At 39.4% G+C, this 17,541-nt stretch overlaps 3 protein-coding genes and 2 long non-coding RNA genes across 16 annotated transcripts in view; 2 read left to right on the top strand and 3 right to left on the bottom strand.

Moving 5' to 3' along the window:
- Positions 1–168: 168 nt before the first annotated feature.
- parp12a (poly (ADP-ribose) polymerase family, member 12a) lies at positions 169–7,725 on the top strand. 2 transcript variants are annotated; one of them, XM_088378054.1, is made up of 11 exons: positions 169–567; positions 3,437–3,572; positions 3,809–4,094; positions 4,176–4,280; positions 4,780–4,975; positions 5,215–5,383; positions 5,804–6,036; positions 6,706–6,775; positions 6,849–6,976; positions 7,061–7,212; positions 7,355–7,725. In XM_088378054.1, exons 1-11 carry the CDS (start codon positions 248–250, stop codon positions 7,609–7,611), a joined length of 2,052 nt encoding a protein of 683 aa, XP_088234180.1. In that variant the 5' UTR covers positions 169–247; the 3' UTR covers positions 7,612–7,725. The 2 variants fall into 2 exon arrangements, with proteins under 2 accessions (XP_088234180.1, XP_088234181.1); XM_088378055.1 differs by having other exon boundaries at positions 170–567; positions 5,798–6,036.
- LOC148396441 (uncharacterized) lies at positions 1,523–3,188 on the bottom strand. The gene is made up of 4 exons (XM_088378064.1): positions 3,082–3,188; positions 2,813–2,851; positions 2,254–2,729; positions 1,523–1,656 (listed from the first exon to the last, which is right to left on the bottom strand). The coding sequence occupies exons 2-4, from the start codon at positions 2,826–2,828 to the stop codon at positions 1,609–1,611; spliced, it is 540 nt and encodes a 179-aa protein (XP_088234190.1). The 5' UTR covers positions 2,829–2,851; positions 3,082–3,188; the 3' UTR covers positions 1,523–1,608.
- A 6-nt stretch (positions 7,726–7,731) lies between the features above and the next one.
- tbxas1 (thromboxane A synthase 1 (platelet)) lies at positions 7,732–13,513 on the bottom strand. Of its 5 annotated transcripts, none has more exons than XM_088378058.1 (15): positions 13,374–13,513; positions 12,905–13,014; positions 12,421–12,555; positions 12,229–12,322; positions 11,906–11,958; positions 11,715–11,811; positions 11,194–11,310; positions 10,929–11,017; positions 10,697–10,845; positions 10,131–10,261; positions 9,718–10,041; positions 9,551–9,639; positions 9,338–9,475; positions 8,721–8,883; positions 7,732–8,641 (listed from the first exon to the last, which is right to left on the bottom strand). In XM_088378058.1, the coding sequence occupies exons 3-15, from the start codon at positions 12,513–12,515 to the stop codon at positions 8,534–8,536; spliced, it is 1,647 nt and encodes a 548-aa protein (XP_088234184.1). In that variant the 5' UTR covers positions 12,516–12,555; positions 12,905–13,014; positions 13,374–13,513; the 3' UTR covers positions 7,732–8,533. The 5 variants fall into 5 exon arrangements, with proteins under 5 accessions (XP_088234184.1, XP_088234183.1, XP_088234182.1 ...); XM_088378057.1 differs by lacking the exon at positions 13,374–13,513 and adding an exon at positions 13,144–13,254; XM_088378056.1 differs by lacking the exon at positions 13,374–13,513 and adding an exon at positions 13,088–13,222.
- Positions 13,514–14,087: 574 nt separating this feature from the next.
- The window catches only part of LOC148396437 (uncharacterized), a 25,129-nt gene continuing 21,675 nt past the window's right edge, over positions 14,088–17,541 (top strand). For all 6 annotated transcript variants that reach the window (XR_015859021.1, XR_015859018.1, XR_015859020.1 and 3 more), the window contains exon 1: positions 14,088–14,332. This is a non-coding gene — a long non-coding RNA (uncharacterized LOC148396437). The remainder of the gene's footprint in view (positions 14,333–17,541) is intronic.
- The window catches only part of LOC148396438 (uncharacterized), a 6,871-nt gene continuing 3,558 nt past the window's right edge, over positions 14,229–17,541 (bottom strand). Inside the window, exons 4-5 of one of the 2 annotated variants that reach the window (XR_015859024.1) lie at positions 16,795–16,930; positions 14,229–14,538 (exon numbers count right to left, since the gene is read on the bottom strand). This is a non-coding gene — a long non-coding RNA (uncharacterized LOC148396438). Of the gene's footprint in view, positions 14,539–14,629; positions 16,931–17,541 lie in introns of those variants that run through there. The other variant, XR_015859023.1, reaches the window with a different exon arrangement.

The following is a 17,541-nucleotide window of genomic DNA, read 5'->3' as shown; positions in this document are numbered from 1 at the left end:
AAGGCTACACATTCATTTGCACGTCCACTCATGCAAATCACACACCAGATGAGTTGGATTTATTATTTGTATCGATTTCCATTTTCATGAGACCGTGGGTAAATTTCCAGTTTTTCCAAGCTTCTCACGCGATCTGACATATCGGGGAATTCTTCGATCACGTGTTTCACTTTCGTTTCATTGGAAAAAAAAACAAGAGCTGGGTGGGAGGAAAGACCGTAGAAATAGTCGACAAGCTCGCGCCAAGATGACAGCAAAAGTGGCAAATTTTATCATCCAGACTTTATGTGACGACCAAGGCAGTTTGGACTTTAGAGTCTTGACTCAGAAACTGGAACAAAACTTTACTGTTTCGCCGTCAATTCTTCAACAGATTTTTAGGGATGAAGCCAGGATTGTAGTGCAAAACGGCGTCCTTGCCGTCGCTGTTGGTCAAATATTAAGCCAAGACAGCGTGATTGTGGCCAAAACTTCGCTACGGATCTGCTCGAAGAAACCTGGCGAGTGTACTCTATGTGAGAGTTTGCACCTGTGCAAGTTTTATGTTTTGGGGACCTGCCTGTTTGGGTGAGTAAAATGCTTTGTACTGGTTTGTACAATCACGTAAGCTTGTTACACTTTACATTGCTACATTTGGTTATTCTTACCGACTGAATAATTACTTGTATTTATACCTGCGTGAAGCTGGCCCCCACCCCACGCAAAATGTAATGAAAATAGTCTGTTTCGTTTGTGCTGGTTTGTGCCGTAAACATTTTCGTTTGTGCAGCAACGGTTTTCTAGATATAAAAGATTATTATATAGGTCATCCAGAGTTCATCTGCTCCAAATGAACCCAAAATGGTACCGTTCGTTTGTGCTGGTTTGTGCCGCAAAGAAAATTGTTTGTGCTGCTACGGTTTCTTATATATTACACGTTTAATTGCTAGCGATGACGTCACCCAGGTGTTTTACCTCCATAAGCGAACATAATTATTCCCCCCTCCCCAATACTGCCCCCAGGTGTCCACAACAACAAAAAACGGTTGCAAATGCAACAAAAATAATAAAGGCCTGCTATTAAGTTACTTAACTTTATTCATCCTTTGGGATTGCTCCCTCAGAAAATTACTGTACAGCAACATTCATACCCCACGGCGAGGGCGGCCACACGTGCGAGGAAGCGGACCCCTCACAGGGGCCGCTGCTGCAAAGCCAATTCTTTTAAATTTCAGAAATGTATTATTGAAAACTGCCATATTAAACACTGTTTTTATGTATTTTATTATCCACCCATTTATTATTATTATTTATTAGGAAAACAACAAGAATCATTCTGTAATTTTGGAAATGCAAAGAAATGCCAATCAATTGCTGCAATATGTTAGCGGAATTAGGGGTAAAGATTTCTGGACTGATATAAAACATACCTTATGAAATAGTGACCTGTCTTCTTGCAAATGCTGTGAAAGTATTTTTTTATCATGTCTTTTATTAGTGACCCGTTTTCTATTTGGATAGAAGTACAGTGTGCACACAGAAATTCTGTTAAAGTATTTATTGATAATTCCTTTAGAAGTTAGGCCCTCAATATTTGGATGGTAGCATACAGTTGGATGATGGATGACCTCAGTCTGAGTCGCTGCTGCTGCTGCTGCTACTGCTGCTGGAGGAATACTGTGAGGACAGACAGATTTATAAGTATGTTTGTTAATGGCTTGTTGCTTGAAAAAAGAGGAAAAGTATCATTCATTCTTTGGTTGCCGCAGCCCAAAATGAACATGTTGAATCACAGTGGAATCCCCAAAGTTCAATTCTACTAAGCTTCCAGACCAGTGGTTCTTAACCTGGGTTCGATCGAATCCTAGGGGTTCAGTGAGTCGGTCTCAGGGGTTCGACAGAGCCCCCACTGAGGAGGTCCGAACAAACCTGTTTTATCGTGTAGCTTCTGATTTGCCAGTATGTAATTTGTTGCGAGTTTATGCATTGTTTTGGTTTTGTTCTTTGAACAAGGTGATGTTCATGCACAGCTCATTTTGTGCATGAGTAAAAAACATCTATGTCTTGAATTAAAAAAATGATAATAATTCACTAACGAGGGGTTCAGTGAAGGCGCATATGAAACTAGTGGGGTTCGGTACCTCCAACAAGGTTAAGAACCACTGTTCCAGACCCCTTTCTTTGAGAGAATTGCACAACAACTCAAATGTTTCCACTTTTGATCCACTTGAGCTAAAGACAGGAAACGTAATGTGAGAATGTTGTCAGTCTCACCTTGCCGCCATAGTAACCGTACTTATGCAACTTGTGGAGCTTCTTCAGCTTCTTCCCCTTCTTCAACTTCTTATGGGCTTTATGCGCCACGAATCCCATGGCCATGCCAGTCAGGGCGCTGCCAATCCCCCCGCTCGAGGGATAAAGTGAATTGACCCCCGCGTGGTAGAGATGGCCCTTGTTGTAGTGGGTCTTATAAGGCTGGTGGTAGCCTTTTGAAGAGTGTGGGTACAGACCGGGGTGGACGCCTACTGGGTACCCGCCAGGTGCCACGGGGTAGGAGTGAGGTACTGGAGCCCTCGCGTAAGGTGGCATAACTGGAGGTGCGTTGGATATCATGGCTGGGTTGACACCCATTGGATACTGGACAGGCGGGTACTGTTGATGCGGGAGCTGGGGATGCATTCCTGGGGGCAGAAATGGGGGGGCAGGGTATGCGGAGTTGTAGCCAGGGGGGAAGGCTGGGTTGGAAGTACCTTATGTAAAACAAAAAAAATATTCACAGTGAGCCACCATTTTGTACCCCAGAAAAATCATGCCATATGTATGTATAGTCTACCTTGATTCGGCCACATGGATACAGGAGTTATAGGAAGTTCTGGAGAGACATTGAGAAAAATAAATGGAATGCATTGAATAGATAGAAGCTAAACTTGAACATTAACAAAACCACTAATAATAATCAAATTCAAAAAGTTAAAAAAATGGAAACAACAATGACAAGCAAATAAGAAACTAATATTCAAGTTACAAATGAACTAAAACCTTTTGAAAAAACACATTATAAGTAAGGATAGCATGTAAGTAAGAAGTGATCCGAAAGCTCACCTGTGCCTATTTTGTGTCTGTCTTCCGCAAAGAAACAAACATTCCAGGAGCCTACGCCCAGCCTTTTAAACTCCCACACCCTTTGTTTCACTTCTACATGTCATGGAACAAGTGAATACAAAATGTCGTCATTGTTTACTTATAAAGGAGGCGCAAAAATATACAGATGTTTGCACACTTTATTAGGTACACCTGTACAACGGTGGCAAAACATACATTCACAGAGACGATGATGTGATGTCATCTTAAATTTCTGTCTCCAATTTCCTCACGTCTCCAAGCATTCCCTCCTTTTTGTGTCCTAACTCTCTGATACAGTTTTTTTTTTTTTTTTTTTTTCTGGTTTGTTTTTTAGAACCAAGTGTAAACAACCACACCTTTTGACTTGGCCACACAATGCAGAACTGTTGAGGAAGTTTGACTTGCAACACCTTTCAGAAAAACAACTGTTCCAGCTGTTAATACAGAATGACCCTTACCTTCTTCCTGAGGTAGGTACTACTGGTGCTAACGGATTCTACAGAGTTCCTCAGTGGGTCATTTTTCTGCAGTTTACCTTTGAAACAAATACACTTGAGTTTGTTCCGGAAAGACTTGATTTCTGTGATTTGGTACATCCCAACCCAAACACAGTCCAAAACGGTGTTGAAAATCTTCTCAAAAGAGTGGAAGGAGTGTAATTATAGTGTGCATTAATGCATTCATGCTCTTCTGTACTATTCCGTAGATATGCTCATACTACAATATGGGCGAGGGTGAAAGCGGTTTGTGCAAATTCACTTCTGGGTGCCTCAAGCTTCACATCTGCAAGGCCCATTTCACCACAGGAGTCTGTAAACAAGGCTCGTCGTGTTCCAGAAAGCACGGTGTTGATGCAAAGACGCACAAGAGTTTTGAAAAATTCAGTCCAGAGATGATCACGAGTCTTCCAAAAGTCTACAAAAATAAATACATCATCGAGAATCATCGGAACGGCCCTGCTGCTGCTGCTGCTGCTGCTGCTCCTGCTCCTGGTTGTAAAAAATAATTTATAAATCATAGTTTGTGTTCACCTTTAGTCCAATATGTGTGTTTATCACATGCAATATTTTCAGTGGTGAGACGTCCTGCTGGGTCAATGGGTGCAACTAAGCCAGTGAGTGATTCTGACACAAAAGAAATCTGCCTATACTTCATCAAAAAATTCTGCGCCTATAAAGGTAATGAGCACACGGCTCTCATTTTCAGATTTTATATGATACTATCTTATAATATATCTTATATGATGAGACTTTGTATAAGGACAAGTTTTTCTTTGAATTGACTATGGAGCTATAACATTGTGCGCAGTTTTGACATGCACTAAGTCAAGGAAAATAGTAACTGTACCTACAAAATGCATTGCACACTATGGATAATAAAAAGAAACGTTTTGAAAACAGACAATTGTGAGATTTTAAATAAAAAAAAAATGGGCACTGCAATTAATTCTGTTCTCGCCCAATTACCAACAGTTTTCTTTTTAAAAGAACAGCGAGAAGTGCTTTGTTCGTTTTTAGCTGGTAAAAATCGTATCATTCTTTGACATGATTGGTCAAAAGATAGATGAACAAACAGCCGCATCACCCAATCAGCTGGAAGTATTGCAACAGGATGCTGTCTGCACACCACTCACTGTTGTTCATGTTACTTTTTTTTTTTTTTTTTTGTTCCCTACAGAGAAATGTGTTCGTGTCCACTGGAGCTTACCTTACAGATGGCAGGTTTTGGACAAGGACGGCTTGACCTGGAAAGACTTGACTGACATGGAGGAGATTGAAAAGGCCTACTGTGACCCAGCAAAAGACTCAAGCTCCGCAGGCCAGCCCTTGAGTTTCACCGGGTTTAGAAGATTGAAAATCTTTGACTTTGCAGGGTTTGTAGCATTGCCTAATAGCCATTGCTAATTTTTAAGGTATTTTTTTGGCAGATAATGGATCCTCCACTGCAGTTGTTCAGCGCAGGCACTGAATACTTCTTTGAAATGTCACAACAGATAATTGTTTGAAAATTTTCTTTGGTATCCAACTCGTATTGGATTTCATTTGCTTGTGCAAGTGTTCCTAATGAGGAGTCAGCGTGCATGAACTTTACATTTTCATTGCTGTTTTTCAGCCAGTCTCAGGCAAGCGAAGTTGACTTCATGTCGATGACTTGCAACGGCTCTCCCGTGCGTCGCCTGTCCACAGCCTCCTCTGTGATGAAGGCCCGTCACTTCATTCTGACAACACAGTGGCTCTGGTACTGGCAGGAAGACATCGGCAAATGGCATGAGTTTGGTCAGGTTAGTTGGAATTGTTGTATTATGATTGTACTGTAGTAATCCAATTCATTCTTTGGACAATTGAGCCGTTGGGTTTCCAGAACAAGGTTTTGAGTTTGTATTGTCAGACAGATTGACGATAGTTGCGCTAAACACAATCTGTTCCCTGACACTGGTTGACCTCAAGGTTTATCAAACCAAAAACTGTGTTTTGTTTCCCATCGGGATCGGCGCGTCTGAGCTGTTGTAAATTGACTTACTGGTGGTTCAACACTCAACTGTCTGAAGTTGTCTAAATCATTTTTGGTATCCTATTCGATTTGAATTCTATTTTAAAATGTGAGGATAAGCGGTTCAAGGAATGAATGTATGCATGGATGGATGGATGGATGTTCCAACTTGTTTCTTTCATGCTGTTCCTTTGTGTCTATTTAGAGCCAGGTTAACATGCCGACGACAGCTCTCACGTCTGAATCGCTGGAGAATGCTTACTTGGTAGACCAGAAGACGCAAATAAGTTTCACGACGGGCGGACAGCAGTATGTGCTCTACTTCAAAAATGAAGCGGGAACGCCACTGATGTATCAGCAAAATATAAAATATTCCACCAAGCGAGAGGTCCGAAGAAGGCCTCGCTTTGTGTCTTCCAATGAAGTGGAGGTCATGCGGAACAGGTATGATTGGCTATTACACATTCAGATATTGTTGTTATTCTCAGGGACTGTTAATGCAGTGCTTTTAAAACTGGTAGATCAGAATGTGATTTCTTTTAAGTTTATAAAAATTACAATTGTTTTGGGGAAATTTCCTTAAATTGTAATGTGTGACGGAATGTGTGCGTCAGTATGCGGATGAGCACTAGATATACATAACAAAAGTGACAACGGAGGACGATAGCCCATTTAATTAATTTACGTCTGTAATTCACACCCAAAAGATGAATGGTAGACACCAGTGCAGTCATTGTTCTTTCGGAAAACAAATTTGATTATACTTCTGCAGCGGTTTGTGCAGTGCCAAGAAAAGATGTCAAAGCACTTTCTCACAAAACTGTAAATGCACTTTTACCGCAACCACCAATTTATGCAGCAAATTGTAGTCACAGTGAATATTTTAATTATGTTTTTTAACCAAGATAAGCTCCTGCTATGTGTACTGTATTATGTTTGCAATTTTTATCTGCAGGTTTGTGTCAACTTTTCAAAATGCAAAGAAAAATGTTACTTTTTCCCCGTAACACTAATACAAATTTGTAATCAAGGTTTTTAACCGCATTTGTGAACCCATTTCTGGAATCGCATAGCAGTTGTTTTCAAATACTTCTTAAATGTATCATTACACAGCCCCAGAGTTGTCACAGCGGAATGCCCTCCCCATTGGGACAAGACTGCCCTGCCTGACATTGGATACAAGGTTTCCTTCAACATTCTTTACTGTGCTCGACATTTTGAGCCTCTTGTCAACTAATTTATTGTCACTCTGTCAGTTCGTGCTTCTTCCCAAATCTGCAGAGTACAACAGGATTGAAAGTTTGTTCAAAGCAACGATGCCAAAGAGTAAGATCCAGAGTGTCAAGAGGATCCAGAACCCTTCTCTGTGGACACGCTTTCAGTTGTAAATATCACACCATGCTTGAAAGTCAAAATGATAAGACACGCAACCACACAAGTTGCATTTCATTTTTTTACGTGCATTCAGGCAGAGAGAGCAAATGAAGAAGAGGAATGGCGGGAAACCTGTGATTGAGGAGTACTTGTTCCACGGAACAAACGAGAACTTGATCGAAGCCATCTGTGAACAAAACTTTGACTGGAGGATGAACGGCAGCCATGGCACCGCCTTCGGCAAAGGTAGTACATCAAAGTTTGTTGAAGATTAAATCCTCTTTCCCGTGTAAAAATAATTTGTTGACTTGCAACGTAGGTGAAGTTCAAATCTATTGCGAAAGCAGTTTACGTGTTCATTATTGACTTGAATAAATTGTCTTTATAGGGAGCTACTTTGCCAAACAGGCTTCTTATTCAAACCGATATGCCACAGCCAGCGGTTCGAACAAAAGTATGTTTGTGGCCCTGGTCTTGGTAGGCGACTCCATCAAGGGAAGCAGCCAGTATGCCCGCCCACCAGCCAAAAGTGGAAGCACAACCCTTTATGACAGCTGTGTTGATGATGTGAAAAACCCCAACATTTTTGTCATCTTTGAAAGTCATCAAATTTATCCTGAGTACATTATTATCTACTCTGAGTAGCAGTAGCAGTTGTTGCTTCAAGTGAGATAAGGGGTTTTCGAGAACTTTGCTTATCACATGATCATTGTTTGGAACAGTTGGTCAAAATAACAAATGAAAAATATTCAAGATTAATAGAGCTGTCTTATCTCATTTTATAGCATTCTTAATAATCACACAAGTGAAATATGTTAACTGTTGTCAAGCATGCATGAGTGAGTTTGCCTCTGACTTTTGATTAACACTCGTTTGGTGTGCGGAGTTGATATTTTGATCACGACATTTGCCATAGTTGCAGTCCAACTTGGAAAATAATCTGAAAGGGTTGCAAAGTATTTAAAACAGAATTGAGACCTTATAACTACTGCACACTGAAAATTTGTGCGGAAGCTGTTCAAATTAAGGTTCTTCGTAGGGTGTATGTCTACAATACATGTTGGGCAAATCACAGCTTGAGTTTCTATATTGTTGAATTACACTTGCTGCTTTATGTTTTCTTAGTATCTTTTTCTAATGACAGATATTCAAAGAAACACTGTCATGACCTTTTTAAACCTGTCATTTGACGTGACTGTTAAATAAATTACGATAGTAAAAAAACTGGTTGAGTTTTACTTTACAAAATGGATAATAGTCATCAAGAATAGTTTATCAGTTATCAGATGTTGTTAAAGATCCATTTTAAGAACACATTTCATCATCAATCCAAAACATGTTATGTTAATATACAGTGCTTCTGGAGTATTCATTTTTTTCACCTTAAGTCAAAACTAAAAGAAATCCCACATGCAGCACCCCAAAGTACTGTCCTTGCCATAGGTTTCCTGCTTCCTGAACAAAGATAAGTTATCACCACTTGTTTTCTGAAAAGCTTATATGTTTTTAGCAGCATAGAGTTCGTCCCTATCGAGACTATTGTAGCAGCAACAAAGTATTCCTAAGATTAATGCGTACCCATCACATTTTTCTTGCAAATGTCTCTTCTTGTGATCTTGACAAAAATGCCATTTTTTGGTCCCAGGGTGCTTGATGACTTCAACTCAAGCGGGATCTGTACCAAGAAAAAAGTCAAAAGATGTTCTGTTATATTTAAGACTAAAAACAGCTGCAAATGATATAATGCAACTCGCCTTTGTGTCAGAGCAGGGTATAATGTTGAACTTGTGGAAGAGACGGACCAGAGCCATCTTGATCTCAAGTTGGGCCAGTCTCATGCCCACACAGTTGCGGGGCCCGGCCCCAAAAGGAAGGTACACAAATGCATGTCTACTGGCTTTCGCCTCGGGGGTGAATCTAGAGGAGAGATGCGCACTTTTCATTTTAAAGGCTTGGATTGACTCAAACCCAAATTATTTATGAGCAATCACTCTAGGCCTGTACAGTAGTAGAATCACACTGGGTGTCAAGGTGAAACAAATGATAGTGGTCAGATCAAACTGATCTCATTTAAACTTACGTACATTGCTTTTGTGTCATGTGCACCTTTGCTGTTTGAACTTGTATTATTTCTCAACTGATTAGCATTCACTCCCTCAAAAAACAAACTGTGTCTTCAGAACGAGTGATATTACTTTTCTCAGTCACACAATTTATTCAATCTGAAAACAGACAACCTTTCGCAAATTCAAACCTACAAGTATACGACTATATTATAATGACTGTAACTTAATCACTTTCAAATACATGAGTGAGTAGTAATATTTACATGTAGGAAGTAACTTGCCCAGCTGTGTTCATGTATACCTACCTCTCAGGGATGAACTTCTCAGGCTCGGGCCAATGCTCCGGGTCATAGTGAAGAAAACCCGCTGGGATCTCCAATAAGGCTCCTTTTGGGAGGCACACTCCATTCACCACACAGTCTTGCTCGATTTCTCGTGTAAACCTGGATAACCGTTATGAAGAGGGAAAAAAGGAAATCAACTTCCTTTCTCTCTGTATTGTTTTGCCCTTTTGTTACCTGAATCCTGGAGGATAGAGTCGTAATGCTTCACATACAACCATATCTAGATATTTCAACTCCTGGACGTTTGTGTAGTCAGGGGACTCCTACAGTGATGGGGAACATGTGATGAATGGCCAAACTTTCAGCATGAATACCAACAACAAGCAAGGCAGCAAGCTTACATGTTTGCTGAAGAAGTCATCCACCTCCTCCTGGACTCGGCACTGACACTCCGGATGGATTGCCAGCAGATAGCAGGTGAAGCCCAACGTGTTGCTGCTCGTCTCGTGGCCAGCCAGCAGGAAGACAAAAGCTTGGCCGACAATTTCATCTTCTGTTATCACTTTTTTTGACGGACGCCGGGTGGATGACTCTGGAAGGGGAAGACTAGACTCTGGACTATCTGACTCAGCACTGTGGCTTGCTGCATCAGAGTGTTCCAAAGACACAGCAGCCTCCTTGCTGCTGCGTGCATCCAACATCAGCTGAAGGAAATCTCGCCGCCTCTACATATAGATTCATTCAACAACAACAAAAATACTCTAAAATTTAGTTCTGTAATGGTAACAGTTCATTTTAGAAAATCTTCCCAGACCTGGTCAGGAGGTTGCTCCTCCCTCCGTCTAATGATTCCCCGAATACTGTTGATGAAGAAGTTGTTCATTTGGTGGCGACGTTTGTTAGGGATGATTCCCACCAGTGGAGCCATAATGTGTGGAAAAGCAACTGCACAAATTAATAAATTACAAACATTTGAAATGTTAAGTTTCGCATACTGGTTGGATAGAAAATTATAATTGCCTACAAATGCCAAATGGAGAGTTTAATGCCTTGAGTGCAGATTTGTTTGCCCATGGGTAACCAACTAATAGCATCTTGTGATGGAGGTTTATTTATGTTTAATTAACTCCCAAATACAATTACTAAAGTACCATGGGTCCATATTGTGTACTGCACATGCTCTGGTCCTTTTTTTGCTTTGCCGCTATCTTGTGGCATATATATGTTCTTAGTTGCGAATTTTTACTATTTGCAGTAGGGGTTGGTCCTGTGATATATTGCAGATATCTATACCTTGTTAGAACAAATTTGAACAATGTTTCAGTGCACACACGTGTTCTCTTATAGTTATAATCACATGATAAAACAGAATTTCCTTACGGAAACAAAGCATGAAGGGCCTGAAGAAAGAAAAGGAGAAGAACATCTGAGCATGACGAACAAATGGGTCGTCTGGGTTGTTTTGAGAGTCCACCTGAGTTGCAAACGCCACGCTGCCTATTACATCCATAGTGTAGCAGCCAAAACACCTGGTATGAAAAGTGGAGAGAAACTACATTTTATTTTCTGAATTGCCCATCTTCCCATGTGTATGAGATTTGCATCCATCTACCTATGAATGTCAAAGGCTTCCCCTGACTCAGCATAGACATCCAGGTTGTTCATTAGGCCAGTTGTGGCTGTTTGGATGAGTGGAACCATCTACTGGAACAAACAAGACTTACCATAACTCATAACAATTTTTCACAACTAACAAACATTTTTGGCCATGCATTAAGTCAGCCAAGATGTGTATCTTGATTAAATTTACAAATGCGTTTTACTTTTTTCTTCCCTATGGTATCACCTTGTATTCAAAATCTTCATTTGAACCTTACCTCTTTCATTTTGGCAGCACTGAAGGACGGAGTCAATATACTGCGGACTCTTTTCCACTGCTCATTCTTCAACATGAGCAGACAATCGCTCATAGGTTTGTTGGCAAAGCGATTAGTCTGTAATGAAGGGTACAACATTTTATCAATTACGTTGAGTGACTAACTTCTCAGTGGCATCAGCACTTAACACACAAAGTACACCCATTTACCAGACACTACATCATGTTCCTCACAATCAAATAAGATTTGGCTCTCAGTGTGATGAAGTTCTACATTCCAAAGCAAATTATCACCACAACAGTGAAAATATTCTCAAAATGAATCTGACAGTGCCAATTAAAACTAAGAATTATCTTTTAAAAAGAAACACTGATAAGCTTTTTATTGGCTCTCATTTTGTTGGACTGGTGTACCTAATTTTATGACTGTAGGAAAAAAAAAAAAAACACCAGCTCAGCATGTATACATTGAGTTTGCAAGAGAAGACATTACATGTCACATGATGTTCTTCATGTGCTCACCATTCTGTTTGGAAAGCTGCTGAAGTCCCTCACCATCACTTGTCTGAGCATGTCAGGGTCCGCCACGACCACCACTGGTCTCCTTCCCAAATAATACCTAAAACACAGCGAGCAAAATGTGGTGTCTGGAACACTGAACTCCGATTTACTGTATGTGAGAGACGATGCTGGAAAAAATGTTTTGTAACTACCCGCAAACTCGACCATATGTCTTTATGAGTTCGGACACAGGCTGGAAAAAACCCTGAAATGATGGAACAAAAGCGATTATAAGAGCTGCATGCAAACACCACCCATTGACATCAAATGTATGTTCCAAAAAACAAATTGTATAAAACATGCACACTAATTTTGTTTGAGACTCTAAATTATCCATAAGTGTAAATGTTATGCTTAGATATAAAAATGGGGAAAGTGGATGGATGGCAGTATGCCTACTTCTACATTTTGTTGTATTCTCAGTTTTACCATCCATCCAAATCCTTGAGGAGTTGCACTAGAAATGTTTCTGTACCTGACGAAACAGGAAAAGATTGCCAAAGAAAGGAACTGGTTTTGGATGTTTGATTCCACATTGAGAGAGGACTGAGAAGGGGTAAACTGAATACCTGTGGGGGGAAAAAATAAAAGAAATACAAAATAAGATAAATATTACCTTATATACAGACATTTGTGGAGACAGTCAAAATATGACAACCACTCTCACCAGTACAGCAGGAGCAGGAAGAGGAGGCCAAGTGTCAAAGATAATCCGCTGGTTTCTATGTGGAATGTATTAAGAACGTCTTTTATCGCCTCCATGATAAGATAATTTAAAAATGTCAGCTGTCAGCCAATGTTTCTGAAACAAAACAGATTTTATAGTCAACGCATACATTTTAAATATCAAACAAAAATACAGAAATATCGTATATAGTTTTGCACAAGCAAAACATATTACTTAATAAAACATCTTTATAAACCAATTACACATTAAATAGGCATACACTTGTGGAATTACGTTCAACATATTAAATTTAGCGTTTAAAAAGACCATAATGTTCTTTTTTTAATTATGGTGTTATTGCGCAATATTTGTTGTGAACTTCTGATGTAACCAATACACAGCGCAAAATGATTAGTTGGATGCATAAGACTACTGCAAACCACAACCACATCATGAACAATTATAAAGAAATCAAAAATGATACCTCCTTGTCTGACTAGGTCAATTGAAACGTATTAGATCTCATTCATAAATTCTTGAATCTTGAATGACTGTGCCCGTCTGTGCGCGTAGGACTCATTCCCTGCAATGAGTCTGCATAAATACACACGTTCATGAAATGCAGATTAGACGTCTGCTTATGAAACAGACTTGTTTATCGAGATACCTGTTCTGTATATCTATATTTATCCCGCATCTATGTACCGGATTCTGTAAACCTACCAGTCGCGTTCGGTCTTCTTCGTTTTGTTATTGGCTCGCAAGCGAACAACGACAAATGGAAAACACTGCCATCGAGTGTCAAGTAAGACCTTGATTTGTCAAAAATGAAATACTAAAGAAATCAGCTTCCAGTAGAACTTATGCAAATCACTGCACTGTACAATAAATTGCTCGGGTAGTTTAGTTAACATGTAATAAGCATAATAAAAGCAAAAAAGAGCTCTACTTACTCGCAAACAAAACAGAAGAAATTGTGTGTACATGTGAACAAAATCGGTATGAATTTTCAGAGTGATAGTTCTGTCAACGTTAATGTTTATTTAAAAATATAAAAAGGTCTGTGCGAAATTATAGCAGAGCAGCGATACGGTGACGTCATCGTTCTCGTTCAATTTGATTGGATAGTTTCAGACGAAAAAAATAGTTGCGGTTAGTGCGTCACCTAAAAACAAAACGTCAGTCACTTAAAAACAAAACAGTTAGCAAAATGTATCTGTAAAAGCTGGTAGTACCAGTAAAAGTACGAGAATTGCATTAGTACAAAAGTCACAGTAGCTGTCAGAGGCCAATTTCGTAGGGAACATGAATTTAATATTACGACCATGTTGTTTATTACTGGACAGTCTCATCAGAATTAATTACCCTCATTAGTGTATTGTTGAATAAGGATAAATAGTGTGTGTCTGTCCTTTTGCAGGTTATCAGCAGTTTTGGCGATTGTAATGCATCTTATTAATATAAATATAAATAAAATATATAAATCCATCTGATTGTTTACTTCAGCTACTTGTATGATTTAAACAATACACCATGTCAATGTTCACCATCTGATTGGTGGTTCGCAAGTAAGTAAATCTAATTTCTAATGGCCACAATTTATTATTCAAGAAAGGAAATTATATCATAGTCTGCAGTTCCTCATTTGGCCCGTGGAGGTCATCTTCTGAACGTATAGCTCCAACTGTCAAACGTGCAGCAATGGATCTGTTTCATTTGAATCTTGCATTTAAACTTGCACACAGATATGATGCCAAAAAAATGCTGGTTGTGGTTTGGGAATCACAGTGGTCAAGATTGTGTACGTAGACAGGTTTTTATTTGTTTTTCTTCAGTTGAAAGTGATTGCATACATAACATGCACCTGAGGAAAGCCTACGCATGACGAAAACTCCACACAGGAAGGCTGCAGGTGAGTTTTAAACTTCAGAACCGTGAAACATATAAGTGCTACTATTAACTAGGCTTTACAGTTTTAATTCACTCGATTGCTCTCTGCAGAAAATGCATCACTTCTTTTCCTTCCAAAGCACACTGACAATCTCAGCTGGTTTTTTTTTCTTTCGTGGATCGCTGTCCTGTTTGTCCACGGGAGTCAACCCACCAATTTGCCAGAATCTGCAAGAAATACTGAATTACAGTATATTATACTAATTTTCTGAAAAAAAATCTCAGCAATTTCAGCCTAATATTAGTGCCTCTTGGGGACAAATAAAAAAAATCAAATTTTAATTGCATAATCTCAATATGGCTATGGCATTGAGGATATTTTAGTGAATAATTTATTGAATAGCAGGAAAGCTTATTTTGCTCTAGTTCTTATCTGAACATCCAGCTCGTCAACAATTGAAAATGAAAAGTTTTTTTTTTTTTTTGTTTGGTTGAACTTTGTTTCTCAGCGGCAAGTTCATTCCAACGACTTTTAGAAAATATTTTTTTATTGATACGAGTTGGTATAGAAGTGACAGATGTGTGATTTCTCATTTTCACCATCATCGAGGGCAGTGAGCAGTGGTAATGCAAACACAATTAATCGTGCATGATGAAAAAAACACCTTATTAGATGAGGTATCCTTAATTTATTACTTCAGTGTTAAATTAACGTGAAATGTCAGTGACAATACAATGTGTGCTATATTTGGGGGTCATCTTCATGTAATGCTCCTGAATTTCACCTCTCCTCAAATCCACTGCGTAAGGACCCAACATGTGTTTCACATGTCTTTCCTTGCAGAATTACCACTCAGAAGGGTAGAAAATGGTAGTGCTCGTTATTTTACAGGAGTGTGTGGATAAATACAAATACTCAAGTCAGAATTCAGGGGTATTCATCAGAAAGGGCTTTTGTGAGCCCAGCAGGGTTTATGGTTGCTTTGTCCTCTTCAGATAAGACCTGTCTGGCTTGATACTATATGTGTGAATAATGCATTAGAGATGATATCCCCTTCCTGGCTTGGAGATGGACAGAAATAACGCTGACGTCAGGTCTGGGCCTCATGGTAGCAGTGGGCATGAAGCTGGTCTAGAGAGCGGGGCTCAGCCTGCACTTTTTCTTACCGATCTGCGTTCAGCTACGCCTCTCAATCCGACTGTCTCGTGGGATGCGGGACTGACATCTGTGTGATGCAGCAATCTCTTTTGTCTTTCCATGGAGGTGTGGCTGGTGCGTGAGTAGCAAAAGAGAGGAGAGGCCAGCCATCATCGTGATGGGATGGGACGGCGGGAAGGTGATTTTGTCACGTCCTCGTTGGTGTCTCATTACTCATTTTTGTGATATTGATGATTGTCGTCGAATTTATAATGATGGCCTTGATCTCTCAGATTATATATACTCAATAACCTCCACTGCGGCAATCCTCTGATGCTCGCTTGGTTTATGGCTCATGTTACATGCAAATATGTATGTATAACTATATTTGTATAACACATCAATATCCAAGAAAAGAACTGCGGGCACTTCTACCAATAGTTCTGCGTGGAGGTGCAACGATTGATTGATCAATGAATGGACAACAACTAATAAATTAGTCGGTAATAATGTTTGATAATCGGTTGATTGTTTAGATATAAACAATTCCGATCACTGCCATCCTCCAGCAGACTGATTCTCTTTTTGTTGAATCAAAATAAAATATTGTACTTTGGAATACAAAGATCAACTTGTTGCCCCTTTTCCCACATTATGAACCAAATTATTAATTGAATCATAATCAATTTTTTTTACTATCACTTTGAAGTAAGATATTTTTGAATAAAGGATGGGAAATTAAAACCTGGTTTTTATTTGATTTATCAATTAATGGCCAAAATAATGGACAGATTGATTACATAATTAATAATTAGTTGCAGCTCTAGTTCTGCTCTCTATCCCCCTGTCTAATCCATCATGTGCATTCCACCCAGAAAAACCTGGAGGGTAGTGTGAAACAATTTAACAAGGAGTTGTAGTTAAAGATGCCCTGACGAAATTTTGTACGTAAATACGCCTCTCAGAAAGAAAAGGGGGAAAATACTGGCATCATCTCCACTTAAAGGAAAACATCAAGCCATTTGTTGCACTGTGAAATCAGACTTTGTGTGAGCTCATAAAATCTCCAGAGAGAAAATGCTGACGTGAATGCACGCCGTATGTTATTCATGGGGGGGTGCATAAAAAATTTGACTGCATAACTAAGTTTGTTTTCATCTGTTTTGCTGCCAAGGATAAATCATTTACAGTATAATAGGAACCTAGTGGTAGACCACATAGAGAGTTCTCACAGACAGCTTTCTTTGTGTGGACTTCCTCAGTCAGTGGGAGGGTGAATGAAGAATTTGTGTCTGCACCAGAATGGTGGAGGAGAGATGAAAGAACATCTGACTGCGGTCACCGACCTCTCCTCCTCTCGTGTTTGATCCCATCCTCTGGTCTGTATGCTGCCCGGAAAGGTTGTAGACTACTAGGGCCTCGGTCAGGGAATTGGGATTGAAGAGACGACGGTTTTGGCTTTCATGGACTCTGGTCCTATTCCTACAGAGAGATACACAATCAGTTAGATATAAACAAATGCTGCCCATGTTGTGGTTTTAAAACCAAGTAAAGATGTTACCGCAGTATTTGTGTGGCCCAAACTACCTGAAACAAATTTGTTATATACTTGGTCAATGAAGATGACTCTGGTTCTGATTGAATCTATAAATATAAATAAATATTCATCACGCCAAGCTCAATAAAGGAATATTGCTATAATGGTTGATCAATAATTTGTAAACACAAACTAAAATAACAGTTGTTTTATTGTAATACTACAAAAATAATTTCACTTCCAATTTCTTTGAATAAAAGATGTATTATATAAATAAACAAATACTGCATTGCAACAAATGCAACACCCACATTGGTAAATTTTTAAGAGTAATGTCTCTCCAACATCCTAAATACTTGGCAGTCACGCACACCAGCATGATAGTTTATTGTGGTGCAGCTGCAGTGCTAATTTACTTTTTTTAATGACCGGCTCAAAATCATTCCTGTTTGAATTAGGCTTATCGGTAGCACCGGAACTAATGACACATGGACATCAACCACAGGATAGTCTCAGGCATTATAGGGGAATGAATGAGAATACAGGGTCTCACTTG

This window comes from Syngnathus floridae, chromosome 6 (genome assembly GCF_059516105.1).
Source record: "Syngnathus floridae isolate MCC-2025c chromosome 6, RoL_Sflo_1.0, whole genome shotgun sequence".
NCBI classification, from domain to species: domain Eukaryota; kingdom Metazoa; phylum Chordata; class Actinopteri; order Syngnathiformes; family Syngnathidae; genus Syngnathus; species Syngnathus floridae.
This window is presented reverse-complemented; position numbering and strand designations above follow the sequence as displayed.

Coding starts and splice junctions, on each gene's coding strand:
- LOC148396441 (XM_088378064.1), bottom strand. Junction 1,657..2,253: donor ACGGTTACTATGGCGGCAAG/GTGAGACTGACA, acceptor CTGTCCTCACAG/TATTCCTCCAGCAGCAGTAG.
- tbxas1 (XM_088378058.1), bottom strand. CDS start 12,515: ATGGAGGCGATAAAAGACGTTCTTAATACATTCCACATAGAAACCAGC. Junction 11,311..11,714: donor GCAGCTTTCCAAACAGAATG/GTGAGCACATGA, acceptor CCTTCATTACAG/ACTAATCGCTTTGCCAACAA. Junction 9,476..9,550: donor CTCTATCCTCCAGGATTCAG/GTAACAAAAGGG, acceptor ACGGTTATCCAG/GTTTACACGAGAAATCGAGC.
- parp12a (XM_088378055.1), top strand. CDS start 248: ATGACAGCAAAAGTGGCAAATTTTATCATCCAGACTTTATGTGACGAC. Junction 4,976..5,214: donor AAAATCTTTGACTTTGCAGG/GTTTGTAGCATT, acceptor GCTGTTTTTCAG/CCAGTCTCAGGCAAGCGAAG. Junction 6,977..7,060: donor CTGTGGACACGCTTTCAGTT/GTAAATATCACA, acceptor ACGTGCATTCAG/GCAGAGAGAGCAAATGAAGA.